Source organism: Periophthalmus magnuspinnatus, chromosome 15, assembly GCF_009829125.3.
Source record: "Periophthalmus magnuspinnatus isolate fPerMag1 chromosome 15, fPerMag1.2.pri, whole genome shotgun sequence".
In the NCBI taxonomy this organism is placed as follows: Eukaryota; Metazoa; Chordata; class Actinopteri; order Gobiiformes; family Gobiidae; genus Periophthalmus; species Periophthalmus magnuspinnatus.
The window spans coordinates 7,959,060-7,978,548 of NC_047140.1; the positions used below are offsets into that span (position 1 = coordinate 7,959,060).

Consider the following 19,489-nt stretch of genomic DNA (forward strand, 5'->3'; position numbering starts at 1 on the left):
TCGACACAATGCTTGTCAGCAATCTCACAATTGGATTTTTTTCCCGAATCATTCATCCCTACTCCATTTCCCTAAAATTAACATAAAAATAAAAAAATAAATAAAAAATGTGAATCATATTTTTTTTCACATCCACAGCAAGTTTTCAGAAGGGATTACATTCAGAATGAGTTGGTGAGCTAGAGGTAAACTGTCTCACATGTGGAGGGTCAGCCTAAAGTCTGGATTTACTGAACTCAAATCCTATCTAACTGTATCTGCCTCTGAGTGCCAAAGTTACTGCAGCACATTTTCAAAACATGGAGACAAATTATGTCAAAATAGTGTTGTGCTATTCATCACATTTTAACAATTCCAGTGTGCAATCTGTTACAACTTTAAAACATTTCACACATACATCACTTATAAATGATAACAAACCTACTTGTCCTTCACGTTAGCTTGACATTTTCAGTTAAGACCCAAATAAGATCAGTCAGGCAGCGCATTTGAAAAGCAGACAGATTCTCCACAACACCATCAGAGCTTATTCCCATGTGTAAAGCAAGGGCTATATTTAAAAACAGAACTCAGGTCACAAATACAACCTTACTGGCAACCTTTCGCCGTCTTTATTGTAATCTTTGTTGTAAAATGTCAAAAATATGGAGGGAAGTTCAAGATTTTTTAAATGTTTTTTTTATTTAATACATTTTTTGTCATTGTCATTATAAAGTGCACCTTTCCATCAAAACTAGGTGGTGTTTGATGCTCTAAAGGTATTTTTTTTAATGACAAGAAAATAAGATCAATAAATAAATACATAAAAAAATAAAACAATCTTAAATGTCCTTCAGGAAGCATTAGCTAAAACACTAAAAGTAAACAAAGGAGCAGTAGTTGTAGGATCTTAAAATCCACATTCATTTCTGACATGTTTGACTGAGAAAGCAGTGAATTGAGTGAGGTTGTGTGATGATGCAGTCCAGATCTCTATATGATGGTATTATCTACAATCACAATCACTCCAACGCTTTTGCGGCCAATCATGTGTAATCCATTCCAACATTTATAATTAACAATATTCTTTGTCTGTACTAGATTTACACTGCATAGACTTTCAGCAATGCACTGTCACTCACAAAAGAATTTGGATGGGATTTTATGTGGCCTCAGTGGAATCCATTTTGGAGCAGAGGACGTGGGAACAAGTCCAAACTACCTTTTCAAGATCACCTCAATCTGATATCCTATAAATAATCCCTCTCTCCAAAGAGCCAAAACCTTTGGCTCAGTCAGGATCTGTTGCCTCTTCTGCAAACAGTGATATGCTGACACGAGGTCAGGCTTACAAGGTCACCTGGTAATCAGGATCACTGCAAACCTGCATTTGGGACTTTTGATCTTCCAGCACAAAGCCTTCTTCATGCTCTGTCCAAGTGTTAAAGCCAAGAAGGACCAGACTCCTCCTGAGCTCACCGTGTTCTTCTATGTACTCGAGCTCTGTCATGATGAGATACCTACACCAGATGTGAAGTCTTATCCACATTCCTCACGTTTCCATAACCTAAAACAGCAACAGCAACAGCTCACATTTTATTGGTCTGTATTTCCAGGAATCCACATCAAATAACAACTGTCTGCAGTGATGAACGAGCGGTGCTATTTGTGGAAACAGAAAAAGGGAAAAATGTGACGTGCAGAGACTCCACACTGTGTCAGTCCTGATAGTTTAAGCAGCCGATGTTCAGAGAATGTGGCCAACCGCTGTCAGTGAAATATCCAGGAATTAGTCTGCAACGATCACATTTTATTAGGATTTTAAGGTTTGTCATAACCCAGGGATGATTCAGTATATTATATATTATATATTTTGTAAAGGATCAGGATGACCTTCTACATTGTCTCTAAGAGGTCAATGCAGCACCATATATTTATCAAAGTGTGTCTTGACCCATACTGTATAAGCAGCTCGGGGTCTAAATAAATCCACGGTGTGCTGTCTGGATCTAATTATGAAGCCTATAATCAAGAAGTACACGTTAGCATGCTAGTTGTTGTTAGCTTCCCTGTCACAACAAAACTTCACACTGATCTTTGAGAGTTGTGAAAAGTGCATGTAAACTCATCACAGTGACTAATTAGGTTGCTCAGTGCTTTTAAAGCATATCTATTATGCAAAATCGACTTCTTAGAGCTTTAAACCATGTTGTTGTCAAATGTTGCCAGATAATATTGATACCTTGTTGACACTAGCTTTCATCTTGGTAGACTATTTGGTGTTTATGTCGGTTTATCGATGCAGAAAGGACAAGAACGGGCTCTTGTGAAGCTGTCAGAGGTGTTGGGGGGAGGCCTTTGATTCCAGCCAGTGGTGGTGAACTGATTGATCCGTCTTTGGAACAAGCGGCAGGCATGAAGAACAGGCCTCGCACACTGCGGTCATGTGATGCAGTGCCGTGGGAAGAGGAGCGGGGGGGAGTGATGGAGGGTGGAGGACAAAATGTTATCAGGAGCAGTTTAGACATTAGGATCTCACAAAGTCTGGGTGCAACCTAGAGCGGTAGGACAGATCACAATCGAGTCGTAATCGCAATTAGAAAATCACAAAGGCTGCAGTTTTGGAAGTACCAATAATTTCTTCCACAAACAACTAAATATCCTGAAATGTGATTCTTGTGTTAGTTATTCTGGATAAGTTTAAAATATGAACAGAATCCTTTTGTTAAAACATAAATTAAATAAATCACAATGCTTTCCAGAAAATGAGCAGCTAGATTCAGCCCTAAAATAATGTTCCAATCACATGTTTTGCTTCATGTATCTGTAAATTTTATTCCCCATAATTTACTGGCTGATCGTGCTTCAACATCAGTCTCTCAGTCAGATGTTTTCATATTGTTAACTTCATCAACTTAATTAATTTGTTGATTTGTAAACTGCAGAGAGGAAAGCCCCAAACCAGAGCACAAAACACCTCTGTACATCCCATAAAACAATGCCATCATCGTTAAAATAAAACTGAAGCACATTGTTCATCTGAAGTTGTTTTAAATATTCTTTCATTTAAAAAAAAAATAAAAAATCTGTTCTGTCAACTAGACAAAAAGTTGTAAGAGTGAAGACATTTCGCTGCTCATTCAAGCCAATTCTTCAGTTCTGGTCAGATTACTAGCGTACACTGACTTATATCTATCTGAAGAGAGGAGATTATTTATATGTGTTATATAAATAAACTTGAATTATGTTGACTACAACAAAAATCTTGTCTAAAGAGTGATTTTAGTTTACTAAAATACCTTCAGGAACTCCGAGTTTTCCCATCAATCCAAAACATGCACCATATGTAAAGTCCTCCACGTAATATTTAGTCCTGACCAAGACTAGCTCAAGCCCTGGAGGTTGGTCCCAGGGCACTTTGTTCCGGTTCTCATTGCTCAAGGGGAGATGATCTAGTGACATGGAAGGATGGGTCAAATGCGGAGGGTAAATCTCCCTATAAGTGTATCTTAACCTTTTTGTTAAAACAAGACAAAAGCTAAAAAATTAACACTGTCTAGAGTAGGCCTGTCACGATAATTACTATATCGACTTATCGCTCAGTATACGAAATCTTCAACAGTATTTTTGGGGGTGCTTTTTTTTCGTTTGTACGATCTCTTTGCACTACTGGGAAAGTTGTGGTTATTTTTTGGCTATATGTGTTGTAATGCTCGGCACAAGGGGGGGCCAGAGATACAGGACACGGGGGAAAGTTTACAGTGTTTATTTACAAAGGTGCACAATACGTGAACGGTGATCAAATGGTGAGTCGAGAACAGCCCGTGGGTCGTGGTCCAGGAGCTGGGTGTGTGAAGCGAAGTCTGGGACAGGGCAGACTGTACCGGCAGAGTAGAGCTGGGTCTGAGGCAGAAGAGCAGAGCGGGTCCAGGGAGCAGGATCTGGTGGAGGGTAGAATATCCAATGAGTTAGACCCAAACAAGACAGGGAAAACCAAGAACTGAGCCAAGCAAGCATACCACTCAGGTACGCGGATGATCTGGTGCTGAGTGTCAGGTCCTGGCTGCTCTTATTCTCCTCAGCTTGTTGATTAGTTGATTAGAGATTAGCACCAGGTGTGGAGGAGCCCAGCTCTCCGCCCCAGCTCCAGACACAGACACGTGACCAAGCAGGAAAAAATACACAAAAATATGACGGACAGACCAAGAGCATGACAATATGATAAAATTTAAGCCGTGAAAGGCTGAATTAATAACTTCTATCACTCATTACAGATGTAAACTAAAAAGTAAAGTGCTTCAATCTACTGTTTATTTATTGCAGATTATAAATTTTAACAATATTGCACATAATAATATTTTGAATAGTTTTTGTGGTTTAAATGTGCTCTTGGGTTTTTGTGTCAGTGGCATAAATTAGTTTCAGTATTTTTGTTTATTGTCTATATTTACTCCAGCGATAAAACAAACTTCAAAATGTGTTATCGTGACAGGCCTACATTTCTCAGTGTGTCCTTGACATCAGCAGTCTTCACTTTGACAGTAATCATCTTGACCTCTTTAATACATCATCATATTGAGAAGCATCATGTTATGTTGTATACAGATAATAATTAATAAATATATGCGTTCATGAAGTTACTGTCAACTGTATATGACTTAAAGGTCGTATATTACACAAAATTGATTCTAGTGCACTTTTAATTGTGTTATAATGTTGTTAACTCATCAAAAACATTCAGTGAATCTTTTCCTTTATTACCACTTGGCATCACAAGGTGGATCAGAGTGTTTTCTGTTTGAGAGAAGAGCTCAGCTCAAATTTGCAAGCTTTGTGTGTTAAACATGTGTGAATGAAACAAAACACAACTCCAGGTATGTTTTTGATGAGGAAACAACATTATAACATAGATCAGAAAATAGCGTAATATGGGCCCTTTACCTCGTTCATTCAAATGAGTATGTCTCTTAATAGCCATTGGTTCTGTCTCTGTTCTTTATTTACAGTGAGTCATATTTAAACACATGAATCACTGCTTTAGATTGGAGGATCAGATTAGCTCCACAGCTTGAAACAGTCTAATCCGACCACACATCACCGACTCTGCATGTTTTAAGTGAATCACCAGCCTCTCCATACCGGAGCTGTGATTGATATTCTGGGCTTCTTCTGATTTCATGGGGATTGTTCCTCTGATGTGATGCTCCTTGCTGTTTCAATTTCCACTAATGGGTTCTAATAACTTGAATTTTGTATAATTTCAACCCTTAGCATAGTTAGAAAATATTTTTTTAGTTACCAAAGCACTGTTTAAAGTTCATATGACAAGTTTTCATGTTTTTCTAATTATTGGTTCAGTGGGATAGTAACTGTGGTAAATATTTATCATAGTTTTACATCAGTGAAGGGGCAGTTTGTGAGAAAAACACAATGAGAGGAAAGGTACAAGTCTCACATTCTCAATTTAAACATTCATTCTCATGTATTCTTATTAGTCTAATCATAACTATTGTGTACTTTAGACAAATTTGGGCTTCGTTAACAGTATGGTTGCTAGGTAACTGGAACTGGAAATAACTATGCCGTATCTGCTGCTCGTGTCCAACCAGGAAAACATTTATGAACTTCACCAGGATCAAAAAACTAGACAAAACTAGGCAAGATTTTTAATAATTAATTATAATGATGTTAATTATGTTTTAGTGGAAAAAGGTACTGTAACCTGTCATACACTTATAGACATATTGTACTTGTGTCTGCTATATAGTTATAATCTATGACACCTGTGGATCGTTGTGTTATAATTTGCACATTTTAAATCGTAATATTAATCTATAATAAAAGAAATAGGACCACTGACTTCCACATTAGAAAACCGCTGTGCCCAATGGGAGCTGATATCGCTGTAAAACACAACAATATAGTATAGTGAGCTACAGATTAAAAAAATTTTTTACCAATATGATTATGCTGCGGAATGCAGGATAAATAAATGGGAGAACAAAATAATTACAGAGCTGTAGGCATATGCCATTGGCAGTGAAAACAGGGATTGATTGGCAAAATGGTGTCTTGAAAATAAGCGATTAAAGATCAAACATGCACAAATCACTCCAAAAACAACTATTCAACTAAACAGTGTCCGGAAACAACTATAACATGGTTAAAAGCTCTGAAAAGTCCATTTTATATAATAGGCCTGATTTAATAGACTCCTTGTAGATTAGTATTTTTCTTGATTTATTGATGACTTAAGTGTGGTGAGCATCGCTGATTCTTACTGGTGCTCTGATTGCCTCTGTTGAGGCAGTAGAGCTGTGGAAGGGCTGTGCGTGTGAGGTAAACAGAACATTCAGTCAGGCAAAGGTCAGAGCTCAGCCTACTTCTTAAAGTCTATTGATTTGAAGGAGACAAAGGCGCAGAAAAATTGTGCTTTTGACTGTATAGGGAACCTTACCAGATTAGCTTTAAATGGGCAAGGCTGTTGTCGGAAAAGCTGTTCACATCCCAGACAGCTGCTGGTGTGGTCCAGACAAAAACAAAATGGTGTTTTTTCTTTTATGTTCAGATTGTGTGCCGTACTATCCATCCATTTTCTTCTGTTTATCTGGGGCTGGGTTGGGGGCAGCAGTCTAATCAGGCACTCCCAAACTTCGTCTTGGATGAGGATCCCAAGGCATTCCCAGGTCAGCCGAAAGACATAGTCCCTTCAGCGTGTCCTGGGTCTCCCCCAGGGCCTCCTCCCGGTGGGACATGCCTACAACACTTCCCAAGGGAGACGTTTATGGAACTAAATTATTCCACGATTGTGAGAAATATGAACTGGCGTGGGCAGAGTTATGTTTTAGTTTTTCCTTAAGTGGTGCATAAAAGAAAAGGCCACTGTCTGTGTGAATGGTCATTAAGTTTGATTTTGATACAGATTTTACTGTACCTTCTGGCACTAGTTTGTTCACCATTCCAAGTAATGCATATTTATGTAGACAACAGTTATCGTCTATATTGGATCACATTGGCATTAGCAAGGTCAGTTGTCAATGACCAACCTATAACATAAAGAATCACTGAGGGCTGGACTGTGTTTCCAACAGACTGTTGCAGTGGCATCATGTTGTTTTTTTGACATGTTAAAATGACAAATAAAAAAACCTTGAACCTTGAAAACTTTAGTGGCATTTAGCACACAACTTTATCTCATTTCTCTATTAGTAATCTAAACTCGGCTCCAAGCAGCACTGCCACAAGGTTGGTTGTAGATTAAAAATGCCAGACCAGTAACTGCAGTCTGCAAATGATTAGATCTCGAATCTATTCAAATTTCCCTTGTGACTTTCAAACACTTTTTGACACTGTTGAGTTGGTATATAAAGGAAAATGACAAGAAAGAATAGAATATGACTTAGGGTTCAAACAACACATTTATATTGAACAGATCTGTATAAATCTTTATTTTATTGATGGATATATAGACAAACTAATAATAATAATAATAATAATAATAATGGCTTACACTTGTAATGCGCTTTTCAAAGCCTCTCAAAGCGCTACACTATAGACATTATTCATTCATTTCCACACTTGGTGATGGTAAGATACTATTGTAGCCACAGCTGCCCTGCCCTGCACTGTATTAATTCTGAAGAAAACAGAAATTCTTAGTTATCTATTCTCACAATAATCATAATTTATTTGTCCAACAAGAGTAAACAAACAGGTTTTCAGTTTTCCGTGACCTTCACATTACTCACTGTACTAATAGAAGGAGACAGTTACAATGGGCTTAATTGGAGATAAGTGAGTGTTAAATGTCTGATGTAAGCTGTGAAAGCTTCACATCCACATCACTCTGTCATGCCAATCACAGTATGAGTAAATGTGGGTCAGCTGCTTGTACACAAGGTACACACTGTTACATCATTCAGACTGACAGGAGCAGCTGGCAGCTGATGCACACAGTTTATTTTTATTCCAACACTTTGTGAAATAATTCTATGCTTATGGCTTCATACAATAACAGTGGACATTTTTACTGTGTACAAGCTGTTTCTGGAAAAAATGCCTTTGATCAAGTTTGAAGACTCTGCCACCTGGTGCTATGCAGACACCTAAATGTTCTCCAAGAACACTGTATGTTTCAGTTTTTTATGTGTAAAATGGACATTCTCTAATTAGATCAGGTCCATGAAAGTTCTGTAATAAGGAAAGTGACCTTTTGATAGTGTCACAGAGATACTGCACATGTATGTCTGACAGGCTTCCACTTCTCATTAGGACATTATGGTAATGTGCTGTTATGCACAGACAGCAGCACAGGCAGGTGCACAGGCAGGTGCACAGGCAGGAGTGTGACTTGAACTCATGTTGTGCCTTTTTATTCTGAACAGATTTTGGATCAACAATACAATTCAGAACCAAAGAGACTGAAATCAATACTTGGAGGCAGAGGCAAACACAATAGAACTATGCAGGTAAATGTAGCTTGTAGTTTGCTAGTGACTGTATGGAACAGCACTATATATATATATATATATATATATAATTGCTGGCAGCACATAGTTATTTGACGCTGACTTTTAAGAGGCATTTTTCTGTCATGTCACATCTTATTTCATGTCAGCAACAACAGATTTTTATATGTAGCCATGTCTTCACTTCTACACAGTGCATACATCACAAACATGGACAGCTGGACATGTGTATTAAAGGATTCAGTATAAAACATGCAGAGGAGCTCCACTTCATTAGTTCAACAGGAGTCTGTACCATCTGTACAATCTGACCACACTGAGGGACATATCTGGTGAGAGCTGCTTAGAATTTTTGCAGAAATTTCAAAATTCTTCAATCAAAAAAATAATATTATGATTTTAATTTATTCACGCTTCATATACATTAGTGGTGTAGTGTTCTGGTGTAGTGTTCTGGTGTACGGAAACACGCCAAATTTCTTCTGATTGTTTATTTTCTGAACACAGGGGCAAGTGAAGGCCATAACACACACCAAAACAAGAGCAACCAGCTCTTGTGACTCCAGTGAGTTGACACCAGCAGTGTCAACTCACTGGAGTCAGTGTCCAAAACAGACCAGGAACTGACCAATAGAAACTTCATATCAACTTGTCGGCATAGCAACCAAGTGTCACATACAAAAGCAGCTACTTTAACAACATCAACAACAACACATAAACAGATACAAGAACAACAAAAGGCGTTGCTGAACTAAAACCGAAATATCACATCATTACAGTATTTTTATATGGCTTTGAAGAGGTAAATAATGTCCTTGGCTTTTTTTTCCTCACTTCACTGTCATTGGTCAAATCCACCTGTCTCTCACTCAGAGCATGACGAGGTTGACCAATAGGAGGAGAGGGTGGTTAAAATGTCTGTCTCTAAACAGAAAAGTTGTGAATCACGATATGGCATTTTCAGATCATCAAAGAATGAGATTACAATTCAGTTTTTTTTATCGCCCATGCAGCTCTAATTCGGTCTTTGAAATGATAAACCATTTCAACAGTAGCTCAGTTGGTGGAGTGTTTGTCCACTGATCCAAAGGTGGGCGATTCAATTCCCGTTCTCAACATAAGCATTATTGGTAAAGTGGTCAGGTCCACTCACCCACAGGTCGGTGGTGCGATTCCAGCCTCCACAGATGGATACTGTCTTTGTGTCCTTGGGGGAAACAAACCCACCACACCCCCAGTGTCTGTGTACACTGGTGTATGAGTGTGTGTGAATGGGTGAATCCTTGATGTAAAGTGCTTTGAGTGCATTAAAGGTGAAAAAGCACTATATAAAAATGGACCATTTATCGTTTAAACACCACAGATCCAAAATTGTATGAAACTGAAAATGCCATTTTGGTGACCAGAGTTTTTACCCATTCACAAAAAGCTGCTGAAGGTCACAGCTCTGAGCAGGGAGGGCAGTTCAGTTGTGTTTTCCACCACTAGCCAGTGGTGCAATTCCTATATTCTCTGAGCTTTGTCCAATCAGAGCGGTGCAGTGTGTTTATGTGTGTTTGTAGGAGCAGAGGAGTCATGTATTGCACAAATGGGACAGTACTCGGTAACTTCTATGATATATACAAGTACATGTTTAAAAATCTACTCAAAATTGTACAGTTATGGATACTAATTGATACTAACACTAGTATTGAAACTAGATACTCATTTGAGCGGGTATTGTTATGAAGAAAGTCACATTTACAGGACAGAAAGGAACCTTTCCTGAACAGCTTTAGAATGATCTTGAGCTGTATCAGAACAAATACAAGACACAGACTAGACTAGTATACACCCATGGACCACTATTGAACCTGCCTGGACCACTGAGGGATTACATAGATATCAGTAAATCACATTCTATTGTCTAAAGAAAGAGTGTTTTTATTATCACCGTGGTATCGGAGTCAGTATGGAGTAGCGAGCCTATTCCTTAGTATTGAAATCAAGTTTGAAATTTTTCAAGTTGTGACAACATTAACAGAGTAGTCAGTAAATTCATAATTTAACCTTCTACAGCCCAAATCTCATCGTAGAACAGAAAAATCACCACAATTATCTCACTAGTGCAAAGAAGTCTATGTACAGTACATGATAGGTGGATGGGTAATTTTTAGGAATGAATAAATAAATATTCATTCCTAAAAACCTATCATCAGTACTTATCATGACAGGCCTAATTACCCCAAAAATCGACTCAACTACAGTAACATGAGTATTTGTAATTAGTTCCATTAGACCTCTGCCGCTAATGGGGTCATTGCTTTAATACTGCTTCATGGACACATGCAAACGCCTGATTGTAATGTAGAAAGGACACAAAGCTGATGGGGATGAGTCACGGAATTCACATAATGACGACACTGATCTGGTCTGAGTCTAAAGCAATGGTGTTGGCTCTATATTTTATGACGGGGCACATATGCTATTTTCTGATCTATGTTATAATGTTTCCTCATCAAAAACACACACAAACCCTGCATATTTAGGCTGAGTTCTTCTTTCAAACTGAAACACTCCGTTCCACCTTGTGATGTTATGCGGTAATACAGAAAGTCGTCCACTGTGTTTACAAAACTCCGTACACCTTCACTAGAATCAGCCCCAGAATTGTTCACCTCTACTGAACTAAAGGTAAAAGGAGCTGTTAACTTGAAAACTACTTACTACTACTACTATACGAGTTTGAGATGCAGTCAGACTAATAATAAAGAATCACTCAAACATGTGTGAATGAAACAACACACAACTCTAGGTATGTTTTTGAGGAGGTAACAGCATTATAACATGGCTTAAAGCTTAAAGATTTATGTAATATGTTTTAATATGCAGACACATCCCAGACCCTGCTGCTGATGAGACGGAAAGTATTTGGATAATGAAGATTTAGTGGATAGATAGATTTCAGCAAGATGTAACTGTTACATTTGTTGCTAAGGCACAATTTAATGTTCTCTTTCTCCTCTGCAATGTTCTTTTAACTGACTGGGCTGCATGGTGGGATATGTGCGTGGTTAAAGGTTTTTCATTCAGTTTACGCTAGGGCAACTTTTGTACATTTTTTACATAATAGGGTTGGGTGAGATGGTGATAAAAACGCAAAACCATGATCTGATGTTTTTCTGTTTAATGCAGCTCTGTGCCCCCACCCACTTCCCCAAAATATTTAGATGAGTTGTTGATGAGAGCGTGACAGCAGCAGTTACAGAGAGAGGGGTGACAGTTTTTCAGTGTAAAGTGAATTGGAGTCAGAGCTGATGTAGCCAGAAGCACACCCATGATCATTTCCTATTTGGAAGTCAGCTGCTAGCGGGGTGGCTGTGTCCATTTATATATACAGTCTGTGGTAGCGCAGCAAGATTAATCGCAGTCCAATTGAAATTGCAATTTGGATGGACCCAATTTTGAAATTTTAGTATCGTGACACACATTAGGACAGCAACTTACTGTTACTTCTATGATTTAAAATGTACTTCAATTTTACTTCAACTTTCAACAATTGTACCATCATTTCCTCTACAAACAGCAAAATATACTGTCTCATTCTGCACAAAAATGGCTAACCCTGTAGATCTGTAGAAAAAACGGTCTGAAATCAGTCTTTTTGTCACTCCTTCGGGACAGGTTTAAAAAGTGAACTTTGAACAGAATCTTATTATTAAAACATATATTGCAAATATATTGATGATGCTTAACAGACAAATGGAATTTGATATTGTTCTCAAAACGTTCAGCCCTAAAGTGGACTTTTCCAGATATGATCCTGGATATGTGCACATTATCAGATACCAGGCCCCTGCAGCTTAGTGCCACATCCCATATCCACCTGTAATACCTCATGTCCTTGAGTGCTGTACCCGCTGTCACCACTCGCCTGTCACCGCTCGCCTGTCACCACTCTTCAATCATCGTCACAGACTGCCTCTGGTCTGACAGGTTGGTGGAGCTGGGAGCGCCTTTAAAAGGACCCAAACACAGCAGTTGATGTCATTTTATGGGTCAGCGCATTGATGTGAGGCCAGTGAGAGACCTGTGTACCATGAGAGAGAAGAAAATCTGATGTTGAACCATGACAGAAAAGATGGATAGCCACTGACAGATGTTTCCACATGGTTCTCATTCAACAGTCTTTTATTGTACATATATATATATATATGTGTGTCCCTGGGAGTTGTTTCCGTATAGTTCTCATTCAACAGCTTCTTTTATTGCATAAATTTGTCTGTCCCTGGCAGTTGTTTCATTATGGTTCTCATTCAACAAAATTCCTTTTAACCCCTTCACCATTGTCACAAATAAGAGACACCAGGCACTAATGGGTTAAAAACTCTATACGCAACGTCTTTCAGTATCAGGACTTTCCGTATCTGTCTGACAAAAATAAAAGTCAAAATCTCCCCATTTTTACTAAGAAATTGTGCACATATTGATATAGAGCCCCAAAATATACTATTCCAGCTTGAAATGATAAGTCGATACAGTCATTACCGTGACAGGTGTTGTAACGGGTGAGTGTAGCGGACCAAAGGATGCAGACTCGGGGAATATTTACAGGATTTATTGTAATAATAGGACAAGTACAAACAGCGGGTGATCCGGAGGTGAGCAGGTGAGCAGGAACACAGGGACCGGGGACATGAAGGGACCACAGGACGACAGGCAGACCAGACGGGCGTAGGGCAGAGCAGGCAGGAGACATCCAGGACCGGAGCACGACAAGAACACAGGGGCGACAGGAACGCAGGCAGGAAAGACGTGACACGACAATGATCCCACGCTGAGTCTCTTCTCCCAGCTCCTTTTATCCACAGCAGGTGTGTTGATTTCACTGATGGGCTGCAGGTGCGCGCAGGAGCCAGGAGCCCAGCCCAGATCTGGCTGGTGAGGGAGGGAAAGAGCAGGACAGGAGTAAAACCAGGAGCGGACAGTGCGGATCATGACACAGGCCTAGTTTGGGCGACAGTGGCTCTGTGTTTAGAGCAGTGGTTCCTGACCCCAAAGGTCAGAGGATCAATTCCCACCTGGACCAAGTTCTGTCATTGTGTAGGCAGGACAGTTAAAATGCATTTCTTAGTATGAATGTGGTGTGTTGCAAAGTCCTATAATTTCAATATAAGCACAGACTCCGTAACCTTGAACAGCAAAATCTAGCAACATCGACAGATGTACTTATAGCCTTATGAAAATACTACATGGAGTTAATATGATTGACTGACTCCGGCTCCTCACCAGTGAACCACAGCTCACCTCAACCACACCTCTAATTACCCAGAAGTCCTATTTATACAAGCCTATCCTGGTAATACCGTCCTTCTCCGCTCTCTCGATCCCTCTCTCCCACCGTGTGTCTGTTGTTCATCTTTCAGCCCAAACACCTCAACATTTACAGTGAGGGAGGGGTCCTGAATCGACTGGGCTAATCACCTGAGACAGAGCCCCATCCCGAGTCTCTACTTCTCTACTCAGCCTCCAGATCCATTCATGTCATCAATCGTACACCATTGTTGTGGTGTGGTCCTTGCTATTGAAACACAATACAAATACAAAGGCAAGAGCTTTGTTCATTTGTGCACAGGGAAGATGTCTGTGCTTTTTTCTCAACTGAATGTAACAAAACTTTGATTGTTCCGTTGTTGTGACTCTTCCACCAGTCAGATTCAAATATTAGTTATGACCTTCTGCCTTTTTGTGATCACTTCCAGCCTTTCCAGATTGATAATTGTGCAGAACTCACTTCAGAGTGCAACGCATCAATCTGGCCTGAAGTAGATTACAGATTCCACCATTTTAATGAAGCATCCGGTCACATTTAACCTGCAGGTTGCCTCTCATTATCTCTGTAATTTATGCTGTTAACGTGGCAACTGGGAGATGACGAGGAAACATGAGCGCTCCGAGCAGATCAATTAAAAACACTGATGTATCCGACACACAGATATTAGAGTTCCAGCAGGCTTTATGCCTGGCAGGTTAGCAAGGTCTAAATATATTAAGCTGAATGTTTATTGCATATTGTCAGAATGCTGATGCGGGGCCAGAGGTCAAATAAACAACCGATATTAGTTCAGTGTTCTTTTTTATGATGCATGTTTTTTCGAGGGACCTTGTATACTAATATGAACATTATCTAATATTTATATTAGTATATATGTCTGCTCTTTTGTATCGAAAACATTGACAATAATTGGTAGAAATATGGAACACATTAGTGTGAACATACAGAACATAAACTATATGGCCACTAAAGATTCAATCAAAGATACCAGTATAAAGTCTGAGTTTAAATCAACTGGTAAAATGGCTGTTACTTTCATTCTGAAACAACTGTTTTGGAGATCTAATCTTATTTTGTGTTAATAAAACAGATACAAATCTCTTTCATTATTAAAGGCCTTATATATATATATATATATATATATATATATATATATATATATATATATATATATATATATATATATATATATATATATATATATATATATATATTTTTTATATTTCAATAAACAAGGGTTCGGTGAATGTTCATATGAAACTGGTGGGGTTCAGTACCTCCAACCTTATAAAGCATTTTCTTGTTTGATAATCAGGAAAGGCAAATTAGCATGCTAGTTGTTAGCTTTAGTCACAGGAAAACTGCTCTGACCTCTGAAAGTTGTGAAAAAGAGAAAAACTCATTGCAGTGAATAATTAGGATGCCTGGAATCAATAAAGTCAGAGAGGAATAACTATAGCACTTTAGATATGCAAATCACTTAAAATAAACTAGTTTTTCAGACATTTGAAATCAGGTACAGTAATTTACTGAACATGAACCAACCAAGTCTGAACTCTGCTCCAAACCAAACCACATATTTTTATTTAATTGACTGAATATAACTACAAAATGCACAATGGACAGAACAATATTTTGAAGAAGCATAATGAAGAGGATGCATTTAAAAAGTTTCATTATTACAATTTTATCTGGATGTGCTAATGCTTAAGTTCATAACAGTGAATACCAGTGAACTGCACACACATAGAATACAACAGACTACATTGTTGCTCAGACTCAAGGACAGGACTTTTTGTGGCCTTGCTGCTGCATGGGAGCTCACGAAGATAACGCTCTGCTGACCAGAAGAGGACCCTCCTTCACACACATGAACTGATACACTCTATAAAAACTGTAAACACACACTCCTCAAGGCTCTTCCCCTTTCCTTTCGTATTCTTTATCTATGTGAGACTCAATAAATCCATCTGACTTTACATTTCAGATTCATGGTCCTCTTTGACGCTTACACCAGAAACACCATTACACATTCTGTTCCCCAGTCCTCCTCTGACTTAAATATTTTGTTCTGTCATCAGGTGACCATGTTGCCCGATGGCCGTTTCCGCACAGTGGACGTTCCTGACCATGCCCACTACACCATCGGCTCGGTCATCCTGGCCATCGGCATCACGGGCATGGTGGGCAACTTTCTGGTCATTTATGCCTTCAGCAGGTAAGAAGCTGCTAATGTGCTGCTTCTCTGTCTCTGTATTTTTGAGGAATCATTAGAAGTAGGGTGGCAAGATAAATTGCAATCAAATTGAAACGACAATTTGAATTGAACACCATTAGAAATTTGAATGTTATTGAATCAATTTTTGGAGGGTAAATATGTCATATATTGCCTCTTCTAATTAAAAAGGACAAGTTAAAGATGAATTACAGTTTCTTCTACATATTTTTGAAAATACAACATGCAAACAGTATAATTTAACATTTTTGTTTAGCTTGTTTTAGACTATGGGGATAAAAAATCAATATGGGGGGACTATCAGAGACTCCTGTATTAAGGCAAGGCAGGTTTATTTGTATAGCACAATTCATACCTAAAGTAATTTTAAAAGTGCTTTACAGAATAAGAAAGACATTAAAATCACAATACACACAAATCAAATAAAAACCCTTCGGTCATATACAAAAATAAACAGAACCATTTGTGCCTGGATTTAAACAGTGTCAAAGAGGCCTGTCTCACATCTTCAGGAAGACTGATCCAGGTTTTAGATGCATAAAACTGAAACTCTAATTCCCCATGTTTAGACCTGACTCTGGGCACCAGTAGGAGGTCGGGACTCAACTCAGCTGAGACTTTGCCTGCATCAGTGTTCAGACGGATGTCATTTGTCACCTTGATAAGAGCAGTCTCAGTGCTGTGGTGGGGTCTAAAACCTGACTGGAAAACATCAAAGCAGTTGATCATTTGGAGAAAGTTAATAAGCTGCTATTAAACAACTTTTTCAAAAAAGGCTGATTTGAGATTGAATAGAATGGAATATAATAGAATGCATTTTATTGTCACTATACACATGTACAACACCATACACATGCACAGCGAGATTAAAAACAACTCACCCTCCAATACAGACTCGGGGCACCCACAACACAGCACAAATAAAACAAATAAGTAAGTGCTAGTGCCAGACATCAAACACCCCAGACTACAACTCTCAGTCAAACAAGATTGCACAACAATTACCCAGCAGCAAGTGAGTCAAATACTGCATTTGATCAAAACATTGGACTGCATTAACTACTGCACTGTGTCAAATATTGCTCTGTGTTAAATATTGCACTGTATTAAATATTGGTTGGTAATTGTTCAGTGTTGTGGCATAGAGACTGCGATTCTTTAGGAGAGACTTGATAACCACAGTTTTCAAAGCTCTTGGGAATGTTCCAGATTGAAGTGACATATTAACTATGCAAGTGAGTGGTGACAGCAAACTGTTGAGCACAGACTTTAGAAATTTAGTGGGTACTGGTGACGATCTCTTGGACAGTTTTGTCAGTTACAGGTGCAGAGTGAGTCAGCTCTAAGTGTCTAGGTGGCTGCAGGGGTGTTATTTGCATTGTGTCATTTTTAATACCCTGAACCTTGTTATTAAAGAATACTGCAAACTCATTGCACTTAGATGTGAAAATTAGTTGTAACGACAGAAAGGCTGGAGGGTTTGTTAATCTGTTTACTGTTGCAAAGAGGACACGAGAGTTGTTATTGCAATTTCCAAATGTCAGAAAAATACCTCTAATATTAATGGGAAATACAGATAATTTGTTCCACAATCAACAAAATATCCTGTTTCATTCTGCATAAAAACAGCTTGTTCATATCTGTACAAACATGTTCTGAAATACATGTGATTCTTGTATTAGTTTATCAGCTCATATTTCATGTCAGTTCTTCTGGACATGTTTAAAATATGAACTTTGAATAAAATCATATTATGAAAACCTGTATTGCAATCTTAATTGCAATGGTTGTCAGAAAAATCATAATTTTCCCCAAATTATTCAGTCCTAATAAGAAGAGAAAAGAGGGGTGGTTGTGAGTGTTGGGAGCACAGGCTGAGGAATGGTGGACTGAACAGTGATTTGTGTGTATGTTTGTAGGAGCCGCAGCCTGCGCACTCCGGCAAATATGTTCATCATTAACCTGGCAATAACAGACCTGCTCATGTGTGTCACCCAGACACCCATCTTCTTCACCACCAGTATGCACAAGAGGTGGATCTTTGGAGAGAAAGGTAACGTCCACTTCAACCACCATGTTCATTAGGATGATCGTTATTGTCACCTTATCTATACCACAGTTGTTTTTTTAATGGACTGTCCCCATTAAGTAAATAAACAAATAGCACACGGCTTGTACTGAAAGTATCACTAACTAGCTTTTGTCTGCTCTATAGTTATAATCTGACACCCCTGGATCATTATGTTGTAATTTGCACATTTTAAATCACATTATTCATCTAAAACAACTTAAGAAAAGAAACAAATCCACTGACTTCCATATTATAAAACTTGCTGTGCCCATTGGGAGCTCTCGTCGCCGTAAATGCCATCACAACAAAGAGCTGTGAAGTAGGCACCTCCTATGGATAGCTGCACATCATTTTTTCATTTGTACCAAAATGACTACATGACGCTGCCAATTGAAAAAGTAAAATTGGAGAACAAAGTAAGTACAGAGTAGTGGGCCTGTACTGGTGGCAGTGAAAACGGTGGTTTATCAGCAAAATGGCGTCTGGAATATAAATTATTAAAGATTGCTCAAGCATGCACGAATCACTCCAGATACAGCTTCGAGAGTGTAAATGAGAAGGGGAAACAACTAACATGCTTAACATTAACATGGTTAAAAGCTGTAAAAAGTAGGTTTTGCAGAATAGGTCTATTTTAACCTTTATGTGACAGAAATAAAAGGTAGATAGTGTTTTGGTTACAATGTCATAGCTTAAACAGATGTGACAATAGCTGAGAATCCATATTTCCATAATATTAAACCGTTTTCTTGTTCTGCCCTTGCAGCATGTGAGCTGTATGCATTCTGTGGCGCTCTGTTTGGAATCTGCTCTATGATCACACTAACAGTGATCGCAGTGGACCGGTACTTTGTCATCACGCGACCTTTGACCTCTATCGGTGTACTGTCAAGGAAACGAGCCATTCTCATCCTCATGGCAGCCTGGCTCTACTCTCTGGGCTGGAGTCTGCCACCCTTTTTTGGCTGGAGTAAGTGCACAAGCAAAAAACAAGCAAAAGCCTATGTTATCGTCATATGTGGTGGTACAGCATCAAAAACACATCGAAAAAAGTCATGGAGCTCAACAGTCAAAGCCTGTTCAGGTTCCCAAAGTAAATTTTACCATTTTTCCCACAGACTTCATAGAATATTTCAAATATTAAGAGTTTAATGTATGACTGATGCTAACCAGATGAAGCAACTAATGTTCATAATGCAGCTGTTTTCATTCCAAAAACATTTTAAGACTCAAAATTAAGTTTAATTTACTTTAGAGCTTTTTTGAGCACCAGAAACAGATTTTGAATAAGGTTATTGTTGTCATGGTCATTACATCAGCTACCACATAGCTGATTAGCAAGCTTTCAGACTTTTAATTTTTGTTTATTCATTTATTTAACAAAAAATGTACGGGCAGATAGGGGGATGAGAAATGTACTC

The 19,489-nt window shown here is 38.6% G+C and overlaps 1 protein-coding gene across 2 annotated transcripts in view; it reads left to right on the forward strand.

Moving 5' to 3' along the window:
• The window catches only part of LOC117382894 (melanopsin-A), a 34,902-nt gene that overhangs the window by 6,208 nt on the left and 9,205 nt on the right, over nt 1–19,489 (forward strand). For both annotated transcript variants that reach the window (XM_033980135.2, XM_055227432.1), the window contains exons 2-4: nt 15,843–15,979; nt 17,917–18,050; nt 18,835–19,038. In XM_033980135.2, the coding sequence (XP_033836026.2) occupies nt 15,843–15,979; nt 17,917–18,050; nt 18,835–19,038 (475 nt within the window). The remainder of the gene's footprint in view (nt 1–15,842; nt 15,980–17,916; nt 18,051–18,834; nt 19,039–19,489) is intronic.